Source organism: Frankliniella occidentalis, unplaced genomic scaffold (assembly GCF_000697945.3).
Source record: "Frankliniella occidentalis isolate FOCC.00 unplaced genomic scaffold, Focc_3.1 Scaffold17, whole genome shotgun sequence".
Lineage (NCBI taxonomy): Eukaryota > Metazoa > Arthropoda > Insecta > Thysanoptera > Thripidae > Frankliniella > Frankliniella occidentalis.
This window is the reverse complement of record NW_026267147.1, coordinates 792,492-803,301: the sequence shown is the minus strand read 5'-3', so window position 1 is coordinate 803,301 and position 10,810 is coordinate 792,492. Positions and strand designations below refer to the sequence as shown.

Below are 10,810 nucleotides of genomic sequence, written 5' to 3'. Positions count from 1 at the left end.
TGCTAAATCGAAAAAGGAAGGCAAATTATTCCACAATTTCAAACAAATACGTTTTCCCTTTACAAAACATCTGGTTAGAAGTAAAATAAAATAGAACTAACATAAACATACATCAACAGGTAAAATGAAGTGCTTTGTATAAAGGAATGGCACATAAAACTTCTTCCTCACAACAACTCCTTACAAATAATTTATTCCACTCGCCCTTCCCTATAGTGTCTTCTGATGCACAATATGGCACAATAAAACACCTTAAACAAAACAGAACTAAAGAACATGACAATAGTACTCAATCTAGTCAACTCTTAGCGTAATGGCACTGACGTGAAACAAAAGGAAAAGTAACTCGAACAGCAGAGGTCCTCAATCTTTGGGCAAGACCCGGATCAGGTCGGTCCTCTGCGCCATCTTGACAGCCGTTTCGAGGGAGCTGAGGTTGGCGACGACTCGGCCCACCACCTTGAAGTTGGCGGCCAGCGGGAGGAAGAACTTGTCCTTCATGTCGTCGCACAGGATGAAGTAGTACTTGCCGCTGCTGCGCCCCACGCACACCGCCCCGCGCTCGATGGCCGCGTCCTCCGCGTCAGGCGGCTGCGGAGTGAAGGTCTGCGTGTGGCAGCTCTCCAGGCAGCGGTGGCAGATGGAGTAGCGGCGCCAGCCCTTGCCCCACTGCTCGCTGAGCGCCGCCCGGGGCGGCATCTCGTCGAACTCGATCGTCACGTCCGGGAGGGGGCCGCCCCGCGCCGAGGACACCCTGGCCGTCAGCGAGTACGTGATGTTCTGGCGCACGCACGGCGGCAGCTGGCGCGACAGCGCGTACGCCGTGAAGAGGATCAGCTTGCTCTTGTCGGCGGGGGCGCCATCGAGCTGCTGCGGCTGGTCGGCGCCGAGGTCCATCGAGAAGGAACGCCACTCGCCGCCGCACTTGACCTGTGAACGGAGGAGAGCATGAGGAGGGCGGGGAGGAGAAAAAGTGCGAAGGCGAGGGGCTGAAGAGGAGACTCACCCTGATGCGGGCCTCGGTGGCGTCCAGCACGGCCAGCGCGTCGCGCATGGTGGCGGTGCGCGACTCGGACGCCCTGATGGCGGCCTGCATGGCCTTGACGGCGTTGCTGTTGGTCACGCCGGCGCCCGCCCGCTCCTGGGTCACCCTCAGCGCGTCGGTCACGACGTCCGAGCTCGCGTCGTTCAGGTAGCCCAGCTGGTCCATGATCTGGTCCAGGGCGTCTCCCACCTTGGAGCGAGCCTCCTCCTCGCGGGCCAGCAGCGCCTCCTCGGCGCGCAGCACGGCCACGTACTCGGCCTCGCGCCGCGACAGCGCCGTCCTGGACGAGCACACCTCGTGCCCCTCCACGCACTCCACGCGCGGCGCGTCGCAGCAGGTCTCGCACCACAGCCTGCCAACCGCAGGAGGGGTGTGAGGCGCCCGCCGCGCCGAGGGAAGACCAGGACAGGTACTTGTAAGTATACTCACGTGCGCTGTACGAACTTCATGTCGGCCGTCTCCTCAAGCGCCAGGAAGTTGTCCGTCAGTCCGATCGGCTCGCATTCGAATGACTGAGGAAAGGTCGAAAAGGCGTAAGTGCATTAATACGCTCATCTGAAAAGTTAATGGACTAGTCCACGTACACTCCCCCTCCCCCCGTTCTTTTATTTGGCACTTGGATTGGATGACCCCAACTGCCCGATCACAATTATCACAATCATAACAATCGATTGTTCCGGCGACTTTCCACTTGGTACCACTACTGCATAAATATAGCGCATTTCCAAACTGGAAAGGATACGCGTATGAAATGTATAGAAGCATGACTCACCGTTCTGCAAGTTGGACACTCGCTGGATTGGAACAAGAGCAGGCATTGTAGACAGAACGTGTGGCCGCAGGGTGTTATCTTGGGCCGGCGGTCGCTAATGTCATAAGGTTCGTAGCATACAGGGCACTGCATCGCACTCTGTGGCAACAAATACAACAGCGTTACTGCAGATCCGCAGGAGCGGTGGCGATTGGCATGGCAAACTCAGGAGCGAGAGCGACCCGAGTTTAACACAATAGCGCTGGTAATGCACTGCACATGTCAGGTGTCAAACGGGGGCCCCGGCTGTGCTGAGTTTCAAGACACATATGACAGGTCGGGTGTATATGACAATAGACCATGACCTATGACAACATTACGACAGATGCCGATGTTCGCCCTTCAAGGTCAGAGTGCGATGAAGAACAATAATAAACATCGGGGCCCGGTGGCTATGGTTGTCACCACTATCTAGGTTTTTTGAGGAGGTTAGACGGCTGCAGGCCAAACGCAGACACTTACCCAGGGAAGCACGCCAGGAGATATCCCTCTAGCGATACGGGCAAATCAGGTTCGTATCCCAAGAGCCAGAAGCAAAGGTTAAAAGCGACGTGGTACAGATTGAGGACCCGTAATTCGGCGAAAGACGGCAACAAGCGACGTTCGGAAGGCATGGTGACGAATTTAGGCTGTCCGAGGCGATGCACTTTCATCGCACGTCTGCCAACAGCTCGGCGAAAAGCGAAAATTCGACCAGTGTCGTAAAGGGTGTTGGGTGACGACAGCACAGTGAGGGTCGGATAGAAATACTTATATTCATTCAATAAATAATGAGTGACCACCTTGTCTGCACTTCGAACATGTCGCAGCAAAGATTGCACGGTCAGTTTGTCGTTTCATGAGTTGTCAACCCTTTTCCGTCTGCTTTCTGCTTTCCACCTTTCAATCGCTAAAGGGAAGGCCAAAACAGGAAGTTCCGTTTTGCGTGATAAAGTGGCTGAAGCAAGACAGACGGGCGATAAGACCCAGCGACCTTCAGTTTCCCACATTATAAGGTCAGCCATTGACAAAAAAACTGGCCGGCCGGTCGAGACAGTCCAGCTCCGGAAGCAAAATATACTGGCGCAAAGGCAAAGAACGTGTATCTACAAATTCAGAAAGGTATCAAATTTTTACTAAAAATCTGCATAATAGAACTGAAAAGTTGATCTTCATTATTTAAACGATACAGGCGCGGTCTTGTGTGGAGGGGCGAAGGGGCGATCCCCCCCCCCTCCCCCGTCGGCACAGATCGCCCCCTGGGGTAGGTAGGCCATTTGTCCGACAAAATCCCTGAAAGTAGGCAACCCACAGCACTCAAATCCGCGCCTGAAACTATAGAGGCGGGAAGCTCTCGACCAATCGGTAACGTTTATGTTCTACCTGCTATTCTTCTTCTTCTTCTTCCGCCAGTCGAAATTCACTCGGCTTATCAAAACTGGAATTGGAACGTCAATCGGAAATCTTAATCAAAACCGGAACGGTAATCGGTAATGGGGGAACTTTTACCCTCGGGTAGAGACAGCCAGTGCTAGCTTTAGCGCCTCGCCAAGCTCATGCACCCTGTAATTATCCTGACTTGATGACGTTTGAGGAATGCCATGTTGACTCGTTAGCGGCGCGAGGGCTGCGTCCGGGCGGTGGCGCCAGTGGCGCGTGCCCACGGTGCGAGGCGACCGCTCTCGCGCGCAGCCGCGCAGCCCTCCCGCCGCGAGGGACTGCGAGGACTGCGTGCCTCGACGATGGACTTGCGCCAGTCCAGGGGCGCAAGTCGAGGGTCGAGGCTTGGGGGGTCGGCCATGGTCAGGGCGCAACTTTTAATACTTTTGGTTCACGCGACCCTCGTCCCCGACACGATCTCGCGAGGGTCAACCTCCTGGACTACCCGGAGACCAGCAGCCGCCAGCCCGACCCGAGGGATGGCCCCGAGGTCGACCCCTAACCCAGCCCTCCTGCCCAACTTGAAGGTCCCCCCTCTGGTGGGGCTCGCCGTCCCCGTTGACGTGTGGGAGAAGGTCGCCAGCATTCTCTTCCCGAACGCCGGGTCCATCCAGGTAAAGCAGCAGCCGAGTTTTGGTCAGCCTAGTTCCGCTACGGACACGTTCTCCTCGACACTCCACAGATCTACTGGGTGAGGCTGACCGCCAGGGCTCACTCGGTGCGGGAGCGGGAGGTGACCGAGGTCTTCAACACCCTGTGGGTGACCGTGGCGGCCTCCATGGGCAAAGAGATGGGCTTCCCCTACGTGCTGTGGACAGTGTCCGAGGGTGTGGTGCCCGTCGGCGTCAGGCAGTACGTCGACAGGCACCGCGAGGACAGGCTGGGGGAGTTCTCGCTCGTCATCGCGGCCTACACCGAGGAGCGCGACGACAAGGGAGACCTGTCCCTCCGGCAGCTGCAGCGCCTCGACGTGTGGTTCCCAAGGCGAGTTTCTCTTCGATCTGGCTTGAATAACGCCCTAGAGTCCATGTCGTTTGATTCAATTAAAACTCTACGATCCAGGTCGTACTACATCGTGCTGCTGGACACGTGGTCCCTGCCCCTCGCGCGCCGCTGCGACGAGTCCCTGGCGCTGAACGTGTCGCTGGCCGTGTGGCTCTCCAACATGACCACCGTGGGCGTCGTCCTGGTGCGCTGCCCGTGGAAGATCGTGCTGCACGACCCCTTCGTGCTCGACCCCAAGAGGCGTCGCACGGTCATCCACCAGAGCAACGTGACCGCCCTCGAAGACGTGGTTGGTGACCGGCGCTTCCGCAACTTCCACGGATGGGCCTGGCCCATCTCCATGCTCGAATAGTAAGTGGTCAAGAAGTACATTTATCTATCAAATTTGAGGCGTTGGGGCGGAATATTGAACAAGGCCTTGTTCCGGGCATTACATTACTTTCTCCATGTCTATGTGAACGCGGGCCCCTTCTTCTGCTAGCGCACCGACGCTGATGCGGGCAGAGGACGGCTCATACTACGGGATAGACGGCTCGGTGTTCATGGCCGCGACCAAGTACTTCAACTTCACGCCAGTGATCGATCAGCCGGCAGATAAGGAGCCGCTCGGCTACAGCGATGACGGCAAGACAGGGACGGGCACGCTGGGCAAAGTCATGTCGGGCGAGTCCTGGATAAGCTTCAACAGCAGGTGTGCACCCCCCCCCCCTCTTTTCTCCCTGCGACAGGTCGCTGCAGTGGGGTATACATTGTGCGAATATGGCTTTGCCGTGGTCGCAGGTTCCGCAAGGACTACAACACGAAGGACATCGACTTCACGTACCCGTATTCGTTCGACGAGCTCTGCGTCATGGTGCCCCAGGCGGAGCGTATCCCGAACTACATCACCATTTTCCGCATCTTCCGGATCGAGGTGTGGCTGACGGCGCTGCTCGCCTACCTCTGCACGGCGCTCGCCGCGCACTTGCTGGACCGCGCGCACGCCGCGCGCCGGGCCCGCACCTTCCGCCGGCCGGGGCCCTGCGGCTTGGCGTACAGCGCGTTCCTCCTCATCATGGCCGGCTCCATGGACACGTACTCCGGCGTCCGGGAGATCTCGTCGCGAATGCTGTTCGGGGCAGCGCTCCTCTTTAGCCTCAACTTCATGGGCGCCTACCAGGGCTTGCTGTTCAAGGCGCTCACCATGCCCCAGTACTTCCCGCAAATCGACTCGATGCTCGCCTTGGCCGACTCGGGTATAGCGATCACCACGCGCTCCACCTCGCTCGTGGATACCTTCAAGGCCGACAACGCGATCATGACGCGCCTGCAGACTAATTTCAAGGTACCCGCGGTCAGTTGCGATGTCAGGGCTGCACGACACAACAGTGTTGCGCGTACGGGAAGAGCGAGTACGCAAACCCACCTAGCCCTGACACGCCAGTGCCGCACATTCTACTTTAAAAACGGTTTTACCCTCTCTCATCATCGCTCTGCCCCAACACTTTGCAGCTCGTCCCGAAAAACTGGACGACGAACATCCCGGTGTCGAGCCTGGCACGGCGCAATGGCGCGTACCTCAGAAAGGAGAACGCGAACTTGCACCTCGTTGAAGAGTGTCCAAGAAAGTACCAGCTGGCCTACATCGTCCACCGCAACTTTCCCTACATACACCAGATGAACATCTTCCTCTTGCGGTGCATGGACGTGGGCCTCATGGACAAGGTTCTGTTCGGGAGCCCCCCCCCCCCTCCCCGACAAAAGTCGACGGATGTTCAATGAGAGGCATTTCTGTTGTGCAGTGGTTCAGAGACACGTACTTGGGGAGGCCGCCCTCGTCAGCTGAGGACGATATGGTGCTGTCGCTGTTCGAGGTGGAGGGCGCCTTCTTCCTGCTCGCCATCGGCGTCCTGGCCAGCTCCGTTGCCTTCTCTGCCGAGCTGCTGCACAGCCGCTGCCAGCGCGGGCGCGCGCCCCGGCCGCGGCGGGCCCCGAGGAAGCGCCACGCCGTCGCACGGGGGCCGATCAGGCGGGTGGCGACCCGCGCGCCCCGCCCCTCCGAAACTCGGGATAAAGGGGCGCTCGAAGGCGTGGTTGTTCATTTTATTATGTAGTAAAAGTTTACTCATTAAACCTGGCCATACAATTAACTGCCGCCCCCGAGGTGACGCAAGGGATCGTTGAGCTACCTGCTGGGCGCTCCAGGCGGGCCACCGTCGCCACACGGCTGTTTGGCGGGTTGGCCTACCCAGCACGTAGTAGGCGCTGTCCTTCGCATCGCCTCGTTCACGTTTATTGTGGAGACACCTTGACGGAACAGAAACAATGTCAATTCGGGTGGTTACAATGTGTATACTTTTCTTTCTCCCAATTTCCTACCAAACTTTCCGTAGCATTCCAATTCAAACTTTCGCACCAGCCAACTGCGGATAGTATGTGGGCGTTTCCACCTCCGGACTGCAAATATTCCCCCTTCTGCTACCTTGCTGCTACCGTGCCAGTGTCGTGCGCATAATGCGAGGCCTCTTTTTGGGAAAGCTATAATGAAACATAAAGTTCGAAGCCGATAAGAAACACAGACATCATTCGGCATCAGCCATGGATGAAGTCGACAGAATAATCATTCGTTCTCTAAGGGAAATTGGCTGGTAAGTTGGAATATACCTGGATCTTGTGCGTTCGCCGCATATGTCAGGTGTCAGTTAGGTCCTGTCTGCTGTGAATGTTGAGGTTATTCTTTTTGTTTACTTCATGCCCGGCTTTCATTTCGTGTTTTACATTACAACCAATATCGTGTCACAACCAGATCATAACGCTTTTGCTGCCTTTTGAACAATGCTTATGTTCTCCTGCCTAAATGACATTCAGTGTTATTTTGTGGGACCCATCATATTACCTCCTAACTTGCACAGTTTGATGTTAGCTATGTATTTTTTCCTTCAAATTTCCATTGAAAGACAATTGTTCTATTATGTTTCATTTCTTAGACACATCGCTTCCCTCCTTAATATTACTATATCATGTACTTTTACTCGTTTTAGTGACATTGAAGAAGGAGTTGAGTGTTTGAAGCAATTTTCAACCGAACTTGTGGTTGAAGCTGCAGCAAGATGTATCGAGGCCATCCAGCCAGGATCTGGGATCCCAACATCTCTACCACCATCAATGTCAATGCGATTCAGAATTGGTGCTGCTATTGCTCAAGCATGCACAGTATGTGCCCTGTTTAATATAAAATGCCGTCTTAACGATTTATCCTCTTTTATTATTATTGCCAACTATGTAATTATTTCTTTTAATCCCCTAGGATATGGGGTACGGAGGAGAGGTTGGATACCAAACCTTTCTATACTCAAACGAAGCTGATCTCCGTAGGGTATTAATGTTTCTTATAGAAAGGTTGCCTAAAGATGGACAGACAGATAAAGTAGTTCAGGAGCCTACCAGTAAGTTAAATTTTCCTGCAACCCAAAAAATAAGATTCCTTCCATGAAATATTATATTTATTTAACAACTTTATTATGTTTTCAGGTAGATCAGCCAAAATAAGGAAGGATATTAGTTTGACCATCACAAAGCAGCTATCAGCACCATGGGTTCCAAAGTTTTGCCGTGTTGATGGTATCAGATGGCATGAAGATGGATCTTTCACCAAAGAAGGGGGCAGTTGCTCCCCATTTGTGTCTGAACCTTTACAAACTGGAAGTACTAGCCATGGGTGCACACCCCAAGGTAAATACACAGCTATCCGAAAAATTGGTGTAATCTAATAATTATGAACACTAACCATAAAAACTCACTTCCAGAATGGAGAGAATATTGTGTGAAATATCTTCCCTTTGTGTCGGAACAAGTATCGGCTGCAAATCGTCTCATTCCCTCCCTCATAACTTTGAACTCAAGAGGAATTCTTGCACCAAGCCAGCAGCATCCACCTCCAAAGGCGGAAGAACTTCGGAAAGCAAGAAGTGCACTGTTGAAGGCAGAATCACATAAATTAGCTTCTCAGAGCTTTGAGGCTCAAAGTTCATATGAGTCAAGTGTGAAATTGAGCTCTAGATTTGCCCTGAATGAAAGACTTCAGTTCATACAAGTAAGTTTTTAAGGTCACATTCATTTGTATTAACACATTATATCCTTCGATTAGAGATAACTTCCATTTATTCAATCATCTTTCAAAAAGGAAAAAAGTCCAGAGAAGAAAAAAATGGTAATTCAGGAAAACACACAAACTGAGTCTGCCTCTGAAACTGCAGAAGAAAGACAAAAGAGACATGAGGAAGAGGAAGAACTTGCAGTGGAGAAAATGAAATGTGAAAATGATGAACTGAAGGATAGAATAGAGCAGCTTCAGCTAGATATGAAGACACTGTCCGCCAAATTACCTCAGGTTAGAATTATATTTATATACCAAGGTCTATATTTTAAAAGTGTGCTGTGGGATAAACTATTAGTAACTCATACTTACCCAGGTGCTGGAAGAAAGTGATATTGCAGAACGCACATTAATGGATGCAGAGGCAAAACAAGCAGTTCGTCGGAAAGTTTTAGATCTCCTCCCTGATCCAGAAGCAAATATTGCCAAACTTCAGGCAATGATTGAAGCAAGCACACAAAAATTGGTCAAGCTGGCCACTCAATGGGAGGAGCACCGAGCACCACTGCTGCAGCAGTATAGACTTGCACGTCAGCTTAACTCAAGCAAAGCTGTAAGCCATGCTCTAAAGTTTGTAGTTCATTTTTTCTTTCTTTTCTTCCAGTACATTTACTTTTCAATTTCCTTTATTTTCAGTCCGAGAGCGCTCGTACAGCAGAAGCGCTCAGAGTAACAAGAGAAAAAGTGTCTGAATTGACAGAGGAAGTAAGAAACAAAGAACAACTGCACACACTTTTGCAAGCAGAATATGCAAAAGTAAGCAAGGACAACAGTAGGTGAGTAAAACATCATTTTCTATATCAAAGGTTATGCAAGTCTGGGTCTTTTAAAAATACAGCTGTTGGGGTGTTTTTACAAGGTCTGCGTACACAAGAAGAATAATGGAAATCATTGGTAATATCACAAAACAAAAAGATGAGATTGATAAGATTTTGAAGGACACCAAGGAACTGCATAAGGAAATAAACTCATTAGCTGGTCGGTTAGATCGATCCTTTACTGTTGCTGATGAAGTTATTTTTCGAGTAAGTGTCTCAAGCAGGTTCAATTATATTTTTCCTTCTTTTAATATAACTGCTCAAACTTGCATTTCTAAAAAGTATTTTTTTCTGTATAGGATGCTAAAAGGGATGATGTTTCAAGGCGAGCATACAAATTACTAGCAACTTTACATTCCGAGTGTAGCGAACTTGTGAAAATGGTGGAGGAAACTGGTGCTAATGTGAGAGAATCAAGAGATCTGGAAGACCAGGTACTTTCAACTACTACTTTTGTTTGATCATAAGCTGTTCTGAACAATTTTTAAAGATCTTTATTTTTTTCTAGATTGAAACTGAAAGTGCTAAAAAGGTTAGTGATAACTTGGAGAGAATATCGGCAGATCTTCGGCAAATGAAGCAAGAAACTGCTAGTCTTGCTGCTCAACTGAAGACAAAAGCTCAGTAATAAAGGTGCAGTGCTCAAAAAAGTAGAGTAAAGATCATTTTCATGTATTGTGAAATTACCTGTCCTCACGGAGCACATTCGTTGTAATAGACTTTATAAAAACATAACAGGATTTAAAGAAAAAAGTTATTCATATCTGTAAACATTATACAAATGTTATTGTACTTTAAAGCCATGAACTAATCCTGTGCCTTATTTTTAACACAGTGCTCAGAACTGGACAATATTTCATACATCTTTTTTATGAAGTCATTAGAAAAGATAGTAATCAGTTCTCCTTGCCATGATTATGTTATTACCTCCAGTGTGATTAGTTGTATATTTTTTAGTAACATCTGTTAACTTTGTAAGTTAAATCTTATTTTCTTGTGTAGAAAGCTAAGTTCAAGTCTCAAATGATCTGACTGACAAAAAGCCTCATGGCTGACTCATGTGATATTACTTCGGAACATGTAAACTTCACTACCCTTTTCGTGTGCTGACCACTTTTCTCTACGCCTTTATCATGCTGGTCCAATTGGAATAGGTCCAATTAAATATTTTCTGGGGAGATACTAATCATTTCTCCCCTTTTAGTGCATCTGTATCTACCTAGCAATATGATTCCAGGGTATATGGATGTTTTTAAGCAGTAAGTATAGAAAAGGATAGTGTCAAACTGGAAAGCCTATTAAATGTGTGTTACACTTTACTATTATAGACTGTTTATATGCATTTAGAAATCAAAATAAAACTATTCATAGATTCATATATTGTGATGAACACATTTGTATCTTATTCTTTTCCCATTTAAAGTCTAATGCAATATTACGTATATACCTTGGTCAAATATATTTGGCTTGAATTTTATGGGAGCCCATGGTCCTGCTGTAAAAATTCTGTAAGTATACTTACCTACACCTTATGTTTGTAGGTTTTGCATCAGTGCAGAAGAATGCTCTTTTAAAGA

At 49.9% G+C, this 10,810-nt stretch overlaps 4 protein-coding genes and 1 long non-coding RNA gene across 5 annotated transcripts in view; 3 read left to right on the top strand and 2 right to left on the bottom strand.

The window, feature by feature from the left end:
* Positions 1–10,810, top strand: part of LOC113209855 (host cell factor 1) — a 21,181-nt gene that overhangs the window by 9,133 nt on the left and 1,238 nt on the right. The window lies entirely within an intron of this gene.
* The window catches only part of LOC127748879 (uncharacterized), a 14,951-nt gene that overhangs the window by 3,875 nt on the left and 266 nt on the right, over positions 1–10,810 (bottom strand). The gene's annotated exons all lie outside the window — the stretch shown is intronic.
* On the bottom strand, positions 155–2,484 carry LOC113209865 (uncharacterized). Its single transcript, XM_026427600.2, has 5 exons — positions 2,319–2,484; positions 1,818–1,955; positions 1,475–1,557; positions 1,007–1,397; positions 155–930 (listed from the first exon to the last, which is right to left on the bottom strand). Exons 2-5 carry the CDS (start codon positions 1,947–1,949, stop codon positions 364–366), a joined length of 1,173 nt encoding a protein of 390 aa, XP_026283385.1. The 5' UTR covers positions 1,950–1,955; positions 2,319–2,484; the 3' UTR covers positions 155–363.
* LOC113209861 (uncharacterized) lies at positions 3,513–6,572 on the top strand. Its single transcript, XM_052264255.1, has 7 exons — positions 3,513–3,889; positions 3,958–4,259; positions 4,338–4,631; positions 4,762–4,971; positions 5,061–5,604; positions 5,772–5,984; positions 6,062–6,572. Exons 1-7 carry the CDS (start codon positions 3,578–3,580, stop codon positions 6,371–6,373), a joined length of 2,187 nt encoding a protein of 728 aa, XP_052120215.1. The 5' UTR covers positions 3,513–3,577; the 3' UTR covers positions 6,374–6,572.
* Positions 6,739–10,623, top strand: LOC113209860 (coiled-coil domain-containing protein 22 homolog). Its single transcript, XM_026427596.2, has 11 exons — positions 6,739–6,907; positions 7,301–7,472; positions 7,567–7,705; positions 7,791–7,991; positions 8,066–8,352; positions 8,443–8,649; positions 8,732–8,968; positions 9,052–9,191; positions 9,275–9,440; positions 9,533–9,667; positions 9,742–10,623. Exons 1-11 carry the CDS (start codon positions 6,858–6,860, stop codon positions 9,859–9,861), a joined length of 1,854 nt encoding a protein of 617 aa, XP_026283381.1. The 5' UTR covers positions 6,739–6,857; the 3' UTR covers positions 9,862–10,623.